The sequence below is a fragment of the Macrobrachium nipponense genome, chromosome 37 (assembly GCF_015104395.2).
Source record: "Macrobrachium nipponense isolate FS-2020 chromosome 37, ASM1510439v2, whole genome shotgun sequence".
NCBI lineage: Eukaryota > Metazoa > Arthropoda > Malacostraca > Decapoda > Palaemonidae > Macrobrachium > Macrobrachium nipponense.
In genome coordinates, this window is record NC_061097.1 from 56053595 (window position 1) to 56069342 (window position 15748).

The 15748-nt window shown below is 36.7% G+C and overlaps 1 protein-coding gene across 2 annotated transcripts in view; it reads right to left on the reverse strand.

Moving 5' to 3' along the window:
- Nucleotides 1-15748, reverse strand: part of LOC135209269 (DGAT1/2-independent enzyme synthesizing storage lipids-like) — a 152121-nt gene that overhangs the window by 11489 nt on the left and 124884 nt on the right. For both annotated transcript variants that reach the window (XM_064241977.1, XM_064241976.1), the window contains exons 5-7: nucleotides 13234-13401; nucleotides 3537-3730; nucleotides 3185-3319 (exon numbers count right to left, since the gene is read on the reverse strand). In XM_064241977.1, the coding sequence (XP_064098047.1) occupies nucleotides 3185-3319; nucleotides 3537-3730; nucleotides 13234-13401 (497 nt within the window). The remainder of the gene's footprint in view (nucleotides 1-3184; nucleotides 3320-3536; nucleotides 3731-13233; nucleotides 13402-15748) is intronic.

Below are 15748 nucleotides of genomic sequence, written 5' to 3' on the forward strand. Positions count from 1 at the left end.
TTGTTATGGGCATGGAACTTCTCCCCCTCCTTTGGATGGCTCTTATTTTTCTTATGAATTAGGTTCTGAAATTGGCCTAATAGCATTTAAAGTGACTGTGAGTTGAAGCAGTGCCTAGTGTGCAAGCGTAGAAAAGGGAATTGTTGTATCAATATATTAAAGACAATGTAAGTTGGATATTACTTTCATTTTTGAGAAGGCTCATGTTAATGTTAAAAAGATCAACATGAATTACGTATTGTGTTAATGAACTAAAGTCCCTGATGTTAAAGGGCAAGATACTGAGTTCAGTGTAGACATAATGTTGGATTGAATATCTGGTAAAGTGGTATTTCTGTTAAGAAAAATATACTTCTTGTTACAGTGGCTAATGTTGTAAAGGGCAAAGTATAAACATATGTGAAAAAATCGGTTTATTCGTTGTGATACACATATGTATTATCTTTGTTTTCTGATTAGATTAAAAACCCTAATATTGTAAAGGGCAATTTATATCTGTGTTCCACTATTGTTGTACTATTTTTGTATACTATTGAATTACAAAATATAGAGTAATTTTTTTGATATGCAAAGTTAACTGCTTGTGTTTATATTGATTTTGTAGATTAAGTCGTCGTAGAAAACTGATGCGTACTTGAGTGTGTGTGGTGTGAAAGTGGTATATGTATTTTCCTTGTTAATTCCTTATTTTCCATGAAAATAAGTGTCATTGTATTATATGTACATATATATCTATATATTTGTCATTCGCTCTGATTTTAGTAACCTTGAGTTGTAAAGGGACCAAAATTCCATTGTTTGGTTATGTAGTAGTTCTAGAATAAATTAGTAATAGGGAAAATTTTGTCTGAATAACCTTACATATTTTCACCAAACACCATCCGCCATTTACTTTACTGTTCTTCACTAATACTCAATCTAGCCACAACATAATTTTTGGCGCCCAACATTACAAGGAGTTACAAGGATTAGGATGTCTCAAAGACTAATGTTATTAGTCCATCCGAGGAGACATTGGGTGCTCACTTATCTCTAGGAGCTGGTTTTACTGTGCATTCACAGTGTCCTGCTAATTTTGTCTACCTTTCTTTCAAACTCTTCCATACTGTTGCTGTTTACAACTTCTGGTAGCAGTTTATTCCATGTGTCACATATCTTGCGTATGTGAAGAAGTTCCCACAATGAGATGTGTTGTGTCTCTTCAGTTCTAGTTTCCATCCATTATTTCTTGTCTGGTGTTTGTTTAGCGTAAATAGGTTACTGTCTACTTTTTTATGCTTTCAAGTATTTTGAATGTTTCTATTAGTTATCCTTGCAAGCGTTGTGTTTCTAATCCATACATGTTCAAGCTCTCTAGTTTTGTGGATTTTAAGTCCTTGGTAATAATGACTCCAAGGTCCTCTTCTTGTTCTAAACTGTTTATGTCATTCCCAAGCAGCTTGTAGTTGGCATGAGGGTTGTTTGTTCCCATTTGTAACACTTTACACTTATCCTTCCTGTCTGTAACACTTTACACTTATCCAAGTTAATAGGCATTGTGGCGGGATCACAAGCTAAAAAACAAGTGGCAACCCCCCCCCCCCACATTAACCTAATCACTCCAGCTGCCAAACCCACCCTCTGTCACACTTTCCTCTTTACACTACAGAATATGAAGCACAATTGACCTACCCACACACACAAACAAAAAAACCACAAACACAAAAAAACAGAATAGCCCACCTCCAGGCTATTCTGTGCTGTCTGATGGTCAAGGTCACAGAGATACCAACGACAACAAGACCACAGCCAAGAACCACAACCCACAATCCAACAACAACACAACACCGAAGGACTACAACTCAACAACAACTAAGGACAACAACAACCAAGGAACACAACCACAACTCAACAACACAGCAACCAACCAAGGAACACAACCACAACCTCACATATAACAACAAAACTCAACAACACAACAAAAGACCACTGCACAAACAACATATAAAAAGCAACACACACCCCCACTAACAACACCAACAACAACCCTCAACCATAACAACTCACATATAATAACAGGAACTCACATACAATTCAACAAAAATCTCATAGCACAACCACTCTTAAGCAACATATCAAACTAACAGAACAACAATTAAGCAACAAACAAAACACAACTTAGCTGACTATAATGACACTACTGACTGGTGCTAACACTACTGGCTGTCACAGGCTCTAACCCAAGACTGACTGAAAACTCACTGAAAACACAGAACTCTAAACTCCAACAGCACCAGCAGACAACCCAGCAACAAAACCCAATCCAATCGTTAACCATCCAACCACCAATTACTCTCTCTCTCTCTCTCTCTCTCTCTCTCTCTCTCTCTCTCTCTCTCTCTCTCTCTCTCTCTCTCTCTCTCTCACACAGACGTCGTCAAATGGAACTCCATAACTCCTCCATAGCATTTGCTATCTTTTTGACCACTTTCCTATTTTCTTTAAAACATTTCCACTGTATCTGGGTCTGCTGCATTTACACCTAGTTTGGTGTCATCAGCAAATTTGGCTATCCTGCTAGTTAAGCCGACATCAATGTCATTAATGTAAATAAAAAAAGAAGAGAGGGCCAAGAACAGAACTCTGAGGAACTCTGCCTGTTACATCTGCCCTTCTGATTCTTTACCATTTATTATGACTCTCTGTTTTCTATAAGTTAGCCAGTCTTCGATCCAGTCTGCTATTTCTCCTACAAGTCCTGAAGCTCCAATTTTTGTCATTAGTTCCTTGTGTGGAACTTTGTCAAAGGCCTTTTGGAAATCAAGTAGAGTATATCTGTTGCTCTACTACTGTCGCAAATACCAAGCACGTTATGAAAAAACTCCAATAGGTTTGATAGGCAGGATCTGTTTTGTCTGAAACCGTTTTGACTATTTAACGTTAAGCAAGTTGTTTCTATCAATGTGATCCACAATTTGATCTGTAATTATGGACTCAAAAATCTTACAAACGACTGATGTTAGACAGATTGGTCTATAATTTCCCGGCTCTTCTCTTGGACCTTTTTTTGTAAACTGGTTACCTACACTAGCGATGGAAGCACAATGATAGTTTGAATTTTGGTCTACCACGGTAGGGATCCTACAGGTGAATAATTGCTTGGTAAGACCCTGAATAAAACCAGTACGTAATATTATAAGTTTACCTTGACTGGAAATCCCCCATAAATCGGAGCCAGTGGAAATCTAAATTTCTCATAAAGCATTGACCAGAACTGCTGTGGCCAAGAAACCGTCCTGAAAGCTTCACGCACATTCTCAGTAAACATAGTTACTACAGGCTGTAAATAAATAGAGGTAATTAAAATACTGTCTATAATTAATGTAAATAACAAGGAATTAATAATTTGTCAACAAACTATCCTCGATTCAAAATTATCTAGGTAGAATATGTAAATAAGATTGTACTTCTGATGATGTCTGCTTACAAGGTACTAAAAGAATTCTGATAAACAAGAGCTACTACAAAATAACTTAAAGCAATTCATTTTTACTTACAGATTTTGCTGCAATGGCCACCTTGGCAAACCCTGTTCTTTGGCCCCATAGCAGCTGGTAATTGTGGTCAGAAAACTGAGCTTCTCTAACACCACCTGGCGAAATGGAGAGTATGTGACCTTCCGCAAGGATCTGAGTGCAGGAACTTACTGTTCCAGGTGTGATGTGAAAAGCCTCCAGGATTACTTTCCAGCCTGTGGATGTATCAGAAACTTAGCACCATTTCAAGACACAAAATGAAATTTAATCTACTCATTAATGCCTAGTAGGGGGTTACTACATACATTATGACCACTGCAGCACCTACAGCTGCAAATTAAGATTTTTTACAGAGACCCTTTGGGCCCCCTATGCATTTCATCCTTCATGTTACTTTTCACTCATTCTCTTTGGCCTCCTCTTACTTACCTGTTCAATTTTCAATTGACATTGCTCAAATTTTCATCTTATTTTTAATCCTTACATGCCAACCTAAATATACATTTGCAAAACCCCAAGACTGGGCAAACTTTTAAGCTCAATCAAAATAAAATGCACATGGTGCAAGAAAATAATTTCTCACAAATTTTCTGTACTTTTCACAAGAAGCTGAACGTGACTATTTCTGACCCTGCAAGTGACCTCTTTTACAAGACACTAAAAATACCAGCAGATTTTAGTAAGTTACAAGTTATACATGCTCTTTTTAATATTTTTTGCACTTTATCTTGCAAAATTTCAATTACAGCTCACATAATATTGCAAAAGATAAGAACTAAAACCAGCAACAATCCCAGAGTATACTTGTGGACATATGTATGTGAATTACGTATACATGTTCTTTCAATATATTTTTGTACTTTATTTTGAAAAATTACAATTACAGTTGACACAGTGTCATAAAATTAAATAGAATAAGAACTAAAACCAGCAACAATCCCTGTGTATATTTATGGGCAAATATATAAAAGATGTACCACTACACAGAGATGTAGTACTACATTCCCCAGTGAATTTCATGGGAGACTGTTCGTCCTCACGCCATGGAGCTGAGGTGTGAGTGCTGCCATACAAGTTACCACAAGTCATTTATGGCTCATTCAAGTGATTTGAATGTTTTTCCATGAAATAAGTTCAAATAGCACTGTAGTTTGGTCATGTGGATGGAATGGAGAAAGGTAGGCTAGCGAAAATGAGTGTATAATTTTGAGTTAGGAGGAAGAAGATAGACTGCCTCAAAAGTGCTGAATAGGTTGGGTGAAAGGGGTATTGGAAAGGCCATCATGCGAATGCAATAAAATAAGAGTAAGGCAGAGAATGCTACATTACATAATGTGTTGCAGATGAGCCTCTTGTGTAGATATACAGTTCCCTCCATAAATTTTGATACACAACGTATGGCTATTGGCAAGCCATACTGGGACTATTACGGTAATACTGCAGTGGGTGTTTACAATTTATCTTGGGCTATTTTGTTTTGTTACAAAGAACTTGATTGGCTGGAGTATCTCGATGACAGTTTGTTTTCATCAACTTTGTCTAGTAAATCTATTGTTAAAAACTAGCAATATATGGTAATATAATACACATTACTAAAATTAGGATAACAACAATCTCCATACAAATCATATTTATTCCTACTCATCATACATCACCACCGTTACTTTCTCGTAGGGTGAACGTATAGTCTATACTGCCAAAACTTTAAGACCATTCTTGGTATTTCAATAGTAGTCTCTTCCATAAGTCGTAATATTTTTAATGCTCTAAACTCGAATTACTACTTATTAGAGCTACATGTCTAAATCTAGTGGAGAGGGATGTTATCCCCTTCTAGACATATAGGAGCTAAACAAAGAGAGTGTCGAAAGACCTTTAGGAGGTCCAAACAGACTTATCTCAGTTATTTCTCAAACCCATGCTGGTGGACATTACTTTAATCGAACTTCAAATGCCTAACACTTGTCTATCCCACTAAAAAGACTCAAAGGTTAAAAAAAAATAAAAAAATACAAGTGACATACCAATGCTGTGATATTGAATTGTGTATTCAATCTTCAATCTTTCAATTTTATTTTCATAATGACTCATCTTTGCTGGTAATTTCCTTCATGAAATTGACAACAGAAACTATTTAGAAAATTGAGTAAAAAAAAAAAAAATTGCTTTTACTCATGACGTTTCTTTCCTTTTGATGTAAAAAAAATTACCCCAAGATAAAAGCTTACAATACAAAAGAATTCGTTTTCCACAATACATCAAATGTTTCCTACCAATATCATTCTTAGGCAACTGGAGGAGGAGTCTTAGATTTTTTTTAGATTGTAATCGAGAGAAGACCAATATATTACAATAGCTGCTTGATGGCCTAAGTTTTTTTGTTTCCACATTGTGTTTGATAGACTAGAGTCAAAGGGTCAGCGAAAACAATTTCCCATGATGGAAATTCACTTTCCGGTAGAGAGCCCAGTGACTGCATATTCTCCCAGCACCATGCCTAGTAGCCTAAATTCCCTAGATCTGTCATACCATGTTATACTTCTATCATGATTGGATCCCCATTAACCCTGTCCAGTAGCATTAAGCAAATAAATCCATCTGTTTTAGAAATACACCTCCTTTGAACAAATATTTTTAGTTTTCTGCTGACTGCCATTCTAAAATTAAGTTATTTGAATGTTGGCAATTCCTTTACCTATTTCATTGCATAACATGATTTATAGTGCCTTCCCTGACTGTTCTAATGCATTCATAGTTGGCAGAGGCTACAACAGCCACTTTCCATCAATGTCTTGAACCTCTGCAAGTTGCTGTTATGTCTCCTTCTCCTATCTTGTATTCATCAATTAATCACTTTTTAAGTGCACCTTGTATCCCCTCATTAATATCTAGCTGATTCTACTCCATGCTAATCCCCATGGTTCCCTTCCCAATATTCCTGTGGCTTTTGTGATGCTGTCAATGTTTAGATTTTGACCTTTTACCATGACCGAGGCAGAATGAAATTATAATGAATTAGCGTAGTAACATTTTCTTATGAATCTCTCTGACTGTAGTATATGATATGTTTGAATGACACCTATTAGTTTGGTTAATGTTTTGCTTTTTGTAATTATGAGTTGAATGTCTTGGAGAGATCATATAAATGGCTTGGCATAGTATAACTGCAGAAATAACAAATCTGGATCACACATTGCCAATACCTGTCAGTAAAGCTTCCTCTATCTCTATGTTGAATTTTTTGTTCAGAAAGTTAAGAGCTTTTGTTTTATCCACCTTCTGGATGAACTTGAACCAAAAGGTGACGAACTCATCAATAACCCAAGTCTAAACCAGAAAATAACAACGTTTAAAATTGCCTAACCTAACAATCCTAATAACAAGTAACAAAATAATAAGAAAAAATCAAACATTCATTCACATTCACACAAACCCAATATTTTTGTTGAATACTATTCAGTAGTGCGAGATATATTACATACTTCTAATTTCTTATTTGGAGATATCATCAAAGACAATGATTTCTTGACCTTTCCCCAGCAGTCAAGTTGAACTTCATGATTCCCCATGACAAAAATTAATGTTACAAATAAATGATCTATATTTTATGCATAAATTACTCATTCATGTTGGGAAAAGGATACAAAAGCCCAAAACAATGGAGTTTATTCCTTGTTATTTATCCAATGGTTCCCACCAAAAATAATAGACTGTTATTAAGCAACTCAAGGAGTTGTTGACTTGAATTTTTTAGCCACAGAAATGGAGAGATTTCCAATACCATGTTAGACTTCAACCATAAATCCCCTTGAACTTATACACATAACATTACACTCCTATTTATATATGGGCTTAATACAAAATTCAGGATGTAGCACATCACTTGCTTATTCTTTTACGTCTTTTTTCTTCATCAAAGCAACTAGAATCTAATCTAATGCTAATAGTATATCTTCTGTCTACAATTCTCAGATTTAGGCAAGATAGTTTTCAAGTCTCTAATATATCTTCTGTCTACACTTCTCAGATTTAGACAAGATAGTCTTCAAGTCTAACATAGTCCCGCTGACAGAAATAAAGTGTAGCCATCAACGAAGAATCGACTACATAATAGTATACAAAACTGTATAACTTATCAAAATGAATTCCTATTGGCTTTCTTAAGAAATTAAGGCAAATAGGTGTAACATTGGTAAGCCATTACATCAAATATAGCTCAGACCTCTCACATATATATGCCATTACTAAGCATAAGTCCTGACAATATCGGTGCACATTGAAAATCACATAACTATGAAGTCAGTGTTAAAATTGTGGGGTGATTTTAGTGGGTTGTTCAGGAGGCAATTTTGTTTGAGCAATTCATATGACATGTGGCTCAAAGCATAATCCTGTAGGTCCCTTAAGGCTGCAAAATGGTAAATGTTGCAACAAATTCACCAAGGAATTTTCCAAGTTAATCAATGTCTTTTTGTTTTATTCATGAACTAGGTAAGCATAAGTAAGCATATGTATGTAGTATATGCATATGCCATAACTCATTAAGAGCGTGATAGCCTATAATACTGTAGGATTCATCATTAACATATATGGAATTATCCATATCTTCTGAATTTGCTGTATAACAAACCTCCTGCAAGCTCACTGTGACCACACTGAAAATAATCATGGTAACAGAAAATATTTCTGGTGTTCTGTAGGCTAAAGCTGCCTAAAATTAGGACAAAGTAATTAATAAAGAGTCAATGACTTCGGCAACCTTCATCCAAACCCGTGTGTGGATGGAGGTTGGCGATGTATGGCTAAAGATAGAATACTATTTTCACTTTACTTGTTAATTTAGAGCTAGTATAAAATAACTTACTCTTTTATATTTTTGTAGCTCATCTCTTTGTAAATATATCCACGTTATCATGAGGCCATTACGTATAGACAGCAATTTATGTAAATAAAGAAAATGTAAATGAAGAAACAGGGCATATAAATTGCTCCAGCCAATCATGACTGTTGTTACAATATGAAGACACATTCATGTGGGAACAGATAAGACCTGCAGTGTTACCATAACATTCTTATACAATAGGAACTAATGGGTGAAGGTAGCCTTTTCAAAATTCCTGGAGGGAAGTGTACAGAGCAACTGACATTGTGGACGCTTTCTGCACAGGAGTTCATCCCAAATTCAGCTACTTTAGCCTCTAGTTTTTCCAGATTCTTTTTTAGGTGATCTTGGGATCATGTCTAGTATTCCTATAATTATGGGTACAATTCCCACTGGCATATTCCATACCCTTCTTATTTCTATTTTCAGGTCTTGATACTTATCCTATTTTTCCCTTTCTTTCTCTTCAACTCTGGTGTCCCATGGTATTGCGATATCAATGAGTGATAATTTCTTTTTGATTTTGTCAATCCATGTCACGTCTGGTATATTTGCATGTATCACCCTATCTGTTCTAATAGAGGATCTTTGCCTGATCATTTTCTATCACTCCTTCAGGTTGGTGCTTGTACCACTTATTACTGCAAGGCAGCTGGCATTTCTTGCACAGGCTCCAGTGGAGGGCTTTTGCCACTGAATCATGCCTCTTTTTGTACTGGTTCTGTGCAAGTGCCAGACATTTGCATGCTATGTGGTTTATGGTCTTGTTTTTCATACTGCACTTCCCACATATGGGTGAGATGTTATTTCCATCTATCATTCTTTGAACATATCTGATCTTAGGGCCTGATCTTTTTCCACTGTATCATTCCTTCTGTTTCCTTCTTGAGCTCTCCCCTCTGTAGCCTTTGCCATGTTTCATCGCTGGCTAGTTCTTATTATTATTATTATTTTTTTTTTAGGGGGGGGTCTATCAAAGTCCTCCAATTCGACTGGGTGGTTAAATTTATAGTGTGGGGTTCCGGGTTGCATCCTGCCTCCTTATGAGTCCATCACTTTTCTTACTATGTGCACTGTTTCTAGGATCACACTCTTCTGCATGAGTCCTGGAGCTACTTCAGCCTCTAGTTTTTCCAGATTTCTTTTCAAGGATCTTGGGATCGTGCCTAGTGTTCCTATGATTATGGGTACAATTTCCAATGGCATATCCCATATCCTTCTTATTTCTATTTTCAGGTCTTGATACTTATCAATTTTTTCCCTTTCTTTCTCTTCAACTCTGGTGTCCCATGGTATTGGGACATCAATGAGTGATAATTTCTTCTTGATTTTGTCAATCAACGTCACATCTGGTCTACTTGCACATATCACCCTATCTGTTCTGATACCATAGTCTCAGAGGATCTCTGCTGATCGTTTTCTATCAATCCTTATTACTGCAAGTTAGCTGGTGTCTTGCACAGGCTCCAATGGAAGGCCTTTGCTACTGAATCATGCCTCTTTTTGTACAGGTTCTGTGCAAGTGCCGGACATTTGCTTGCTATGTGGTTTATGGTTTCATTTTTCGTATTGCACTTCCTACATATGGGAGAGATGTTATTTCTATCTATCGTTCTGAGAACATATCTGATTCTTAGGGTCTGATCTTGTGCCGCTGTTATCATTCCTTCAGTTTCCTTCTTGAGCTCTCCCCTCAGTAGCTATTGCCACGTGTCATCACTGGCTAGTTCTTTAGTCTGTCTCATGTATTGTCCGTGCATTGGTTTGTTGTGCCATTCCTCTGTTCTGCTTGTCATTCTCCTGTTTGTGTATATTTCTGGGTCTTCGTCTACTTTTATCAGTCCTTCTTCCCATGCACTCTTGAGCTACTCGTCTTCACTGGTTTTCATATATTGCCCCAGTGCTCTGTTCTCGATGTTGACGCAGTCCTCTATGCTTAGTAGTCCCCTCCCTCCTTCCTTTTGTGTTATGTAAAGTCTGTCCGTATTTGCTCTTGGGTGTAGTGCTTTGTGTATTGTCATATGTTTCCTCATTTTCTGGTCTATGCTGCAAAGTTCTGCCTTCGTCCATTCCACTATTCCTGCGCTGTATCTGATTACTGGTACTGCCCATGTGTTTATGGCTTTTATCATATTTCCAGTGTTGAGTTTTAACTTGAGTATTGCCTTGAGTCTCTGCATATGAGTCTTTCCTGATCGTGTCCTTCATCTCTTGGTGTTTTATATCCCCTCCTTCCATTATTCCCAGGTATTTGTATCCCGTCTCATCTATGTGTTTGATGTTGTTCCCATCTGGTAGCTTTATCCCTTCAGTCCTTGTTACTTTGCCCTTTTGTATATTGACTAAGGCCCATTTTTCTATTCCAAACTCCATCCTGATGTCCCCAAATACAATCCTTACAGTCTGGATTAGGGTATCTATTTCACTGATGCTCTTACCATACAGCTTGATGTCGTCCATGAACATCAGATGGTTAATTCTGTTGCCTCTTTTCTTGAGTTGGTACCTAGCATCCATCTCCTACAGTACTTTTGTAATGGGAATCATGGCTACTACGAAGAGTAGTGGGGACAGTGAGTCGCCATGGAAGATCCCTCTCCTGATATTAACCTCTGCTAGTCTTATTCCAGAGCCTGTAAGTATCGTATTCCAGTTGCACATTGTATTTTTGAGGAAGCTGATGGTGTTTTCCTCTGCTCCATATATTTTCAGGCATTCTATTAGCCATGTGTGTGGTATCAAGTCGAAGGCTTTCTTATAGTCTATCCATGCCATGCTTAGGTTGGTTTTCCTTCTCATACTGTTCTTCATTAGTACCATTTTGTCTATCAGGAGCTGGTCTTTTGTGTCACTACACTTCCTTCTGCAGCCTTTCTGTTGGTGGGGGATGGTGTTTGTATTCTCTAGGTAGTTGTATTGCCTTTCACTTATGATACCTGTTAGTAACCCACATTATTGGTAGGCAGGTGAAAGGCCTGCAGTTACTGGCTATATTTCCCTTACTCTTTTCTTTTTGTACTAAGGATGTTCTTCCTGTGGTCATCCATTTGGGTGCATGGTGATTTGAGATACAATGCTGGAGTTGTTCTGCTATTCCTGGGTGTAGGGCCTTGAAGTTTTTGAGCCAGTATCCATGGACTTCATCGGGACCTGGGGCTTTCCAGTTTGGCATTTTCTTTAGTTGGTGTCTGACTGTGTCTGTTGTGATCTCTGTGAATCTTTGTTTTATTCTCCCGGTTTCTTCTTCCTTGACTTCCTGGAGCCATGTTGCATGTTTGTTGTGTGATACCGGATTGCTCCATATGTTTTCCCAGTCTCTTACTTGGGTCGGCTTCAGGAATTTCTTGGTGGTTGGTTCCCCTCCTAGTTGGCTGTATAGTCTTTTACTGGTTGTTCCGATAGCTTGTTCTTGTTAGTATCCCTTATTCCTGTTCAGGTACCGTTGGATCTTATGTGCTTTTGCCTTAAGCCTCTGTTTTACATCTTCTATTGTGTTGTTTAGTCCCCTCTCCTGTACTTTGTATTTCTCGTTCAGTTCCTCCCTTGTTTTCTTGCTTCTTAGCCTTTTATCTGCCATCTCTTTCAGTTTACTCTAGTCAGACCTCATCACCATGATTTGCTTTTCCAGGCACCTTTTCCAAGGAAGTTGCTGTTTTGGTTTCTGTTGGGTTGGTTGTGCTGGTGGTGTTGGTCTAATCTGCCCTGCATATGCCAAGTATTTGTTTCTGTGATACTGGTGGTGTGTATTCCCCAGTATTTCATTGACCTCACTGTTTTCTCCCTTAATTTCTTGGTGTTTGTTCTAGGCTTTCATGGAGGGGATCTTTGTTTTCTCTGTATCTGGCTCCATCCATTGTCTGATCTTTTCTACTCATTAATTCTGTCCTCTCTGTTACTTCGTCGGTGTTTCTTTGTGTGTTGTTGTTGTTGTTATAATAATAATAATAATAATAATAATAATAATAATAATAATAATAATAATAATAATAATAATAATAATAATAATAATAATAATAAAAGGAGGGACTAGTTACAGCTATAAAAGAGCCATCCATGGTGAAATTCATCCATTTGGCCATGCACTACTATCATATATATTCAACTCTTGTTGGAAAATTTCATGCAGAGCACTATTAAGAAAAGTTTCAAGTGAACCCCCTCATATTTTTGTAAAGCTTCCTATAAATGCAAGATGATTATTATTATAACAATTCCTGGGCAGTTTTACCATCTGATGAATATTTCTACTCTTCCACAGCTGGAATACAAATTTACTTCCTTAAATGAGACACAAAAGGAGAAAAAAAGATTAAAGAATTCATATAGCTGAGTTAAAAGTGAACAAAGGAAACGGAAACCAATTTGTTCTTGGTAATTAGTAACTTTTGTTGTAGAATTTTTAGAAAAATTTCTTAAGAAAGTTCTAAGTAATTTCCTATCCACATATCCCTTCAAGTTCTTCAGCTTGATAAAGACTGTTATATTACTTAAGTGCAAGAGCTCCAGTTTAATCAAAGTTAGGATCCCATAATATATGTATACCAACCTTTACTCTCTCTCTTTGAAACTTGACAATTTAATCATCAAAGTCCTTCAAAAGAGCTAAATTTACATTTACATATGTATTTTCAGATTTAGATTTTGAAAATTTAAAATTATGCTTACTTTCAAAGTTGAAAGTCATCCTTTAACTATTATCAACATTTACAGTCTACAATTTTCTCTCATTATTTTCACCACAACAGACCCATTTATCCTGGATAAATATTTAACACCGCTTTACTCAACTGGGCATCCAAAACTGCCTGACAATGATGGAACTGTACACAAAAATACCTGGAACTTTTTCAAGGAATCGATCCCCAACACATCGAATGAGCCTCCCTGTGGTAAGAATGGTCCGGGCAACCAAATAATATACATCTAAGGGGATGGCCCCATGGTAGTAAATGAGTAGGCATGGTCCTTTCTCTGGAATGTTCTCAAGGCCGTTCACTTCAAAACCTGGAATTAAGTGACTAAACTAAGTTATGGTCTGGTAAATTCATCCGTTATGTAGTAAAAAGGGAAATGAAGAGCTAACATCTTAGAGTAACACTTCTCCATTAAAAATGACAAATTACTAAAGATTTACATTTGGAATACAATGAATGTCTTTGCATTACATTTCTCTGTGATATTATTTAAAAATCATAAAAATAATTCTAAACCATCAAAAAGTTAATGATAGGATGTATCAACTTTTAGGGAAGGGGTTTTCAAAAGACAATGTAAATGACATTACCCTAAACAACATTCTGAGCATTTCAACATGGTAATAATAATGACATTACCCTAAACAACATTCTGAGCATTTCAACATGGTAATTATAATAACCTGAATAATAACAGTGTATCTGTAAGTATAAGAAACATAACTCTCCCAATCCTAACGAAGAGGCTTGCAAAAAATCCAGTAAAATTGTAATATACTACTAATATCAAATGGAATTCTTGCAGTGTCCAACACTTCTGGTATAGTAGCTCTCCAAACACATAATACACCAGTGTTATGTGTGACTCCTACCACCAAATTTTATCTTCCATCTGCATAAGAGAGCTGCAATCATAAAAGGATCAATATCAGATCTCACAAATATTGGCTTCTTTTCACCAAAATAACACCCACAAGCTGCTGCCTTTTCAGTGAAAACATAGGACCCACAGTAATTCTGCAAGGCAATTATGAGCAGTAAGATACTTGGTGGAGTAGGAATCTATGAATGTTGTAAGAATACTAAAATGAACCTAACTGTTACTATCTACATCTTTTCTCTGGTCTTTCCCTGAACTGGTCATATCAAAGGGACTGGAATGCTTTTAATGATTCCAAGATAATTGTTTCATGAATCTTTATTAGCTGGCTACTTCCTGCTGATAAGCAAACCTAACTTGTCCTAGGTGTGATATACCGTACACACAAATTCCATAACTAACAAATTATCAAAGCACACTTCACACTCCTGAAATGGGCCTCTACCACCAATACTGGCACCATAGTAAAAGTGAAAACTGCAGAAGCTAATGACAGTGAATTGAAACAGCAATCATTTCTAATAAAACTACCCTAAAAGAGGGGCTCCTTCCAAATAAGAATAACAAAAACAATAATAATAATAACACTGCATGAGTTTTTTCTTATTTTGATTTGTCTTATGATTTTCTCTTCATGTTGGAGTAAATAAAAAATGAATTGTCCCAAGTTGTTATTTTTAACAGCAGGATTTGAGTGGGTTTACCTTACTTATCTTCAGCTTACAATGATTTAAACAGGAAGGATACAGTTTCTGTTACAATACAGTTACAAGATAGTAGTGTAGTAATTTTTATCATTGGCTGTCACTTCAGTCCAGTAAATACTTCTTGGCTGGCAATTTCAGAGATGATAATAGATGCAAAGGCTCTACCTGAGCGGGAAGGGGCTGTCATCTTTGTTCAACATCAGAACTGGATAGAGAGAGAAGAGAGAGAGAGAGAGAGAGAGAGAGGAGAGAGAGAGAGAGAGAGAGAGAGAGTGATGACGAGAGAGAGAGAAGAGAGAGAGAGAGAGAGAGAGAGAGAGAGAGAGAGAGAGAGAGAGAGAGAGAGAGAGAAACTTCTGTCAGTGATGGAAGATATTGCTCTTCATGTTCATTGTTAGTGGTTAGTTTCTGTACACTTTATGGACACGCACACACACAACTCTCTCACTCTTGGGATATTGAATCAAGATGTCACCACCCCTTTCATTTGGGCAGAGCTTTTTTGGCAGCTACCATCTCAAAGGCTACCCTCCAAGAAGCAGTTTAATAGGCTTAAAGCAGCAATTAGTGAAAATACTTCTGTATCCTTCCCTTGTAAATTATCATAAGCTGAAGATGAGTAGAGTTATAAACTACTCTAAAGTTCTTGAACAGTTAACAAAAAACTTGAGACAATTAATTTTTATTTCCCTCATCAAAAACAGAAAAATGAAAGGCAAATAAAAAAAAAAAGCTCATGCAGTTGGAATGACTGCTACTTGCAGCATTACTGCAACAAAAGATTGTCTCCTGTTCAAAATATAATACAGGCAGTCCCCGGGTTACGACAGGTTCGGTTTATGACGTTCCAAGCTTAAGGCGCTTCTCAATTATATTTATCAGACATTATTTCCAGGGTTACGACGCATGTTCCAGGGTTACGACGCCTACAACGCTCATCTGGCAGATGAAAAATGACACCAAAAATGCAAAATAATTAATATTTGAAGGTTTTTCTGATGAAAAATACAATAAGAATGCAGTTTACATAGTTTTCAATGCACCCAAAGCATTAAAAGTAAGGTTTTCTT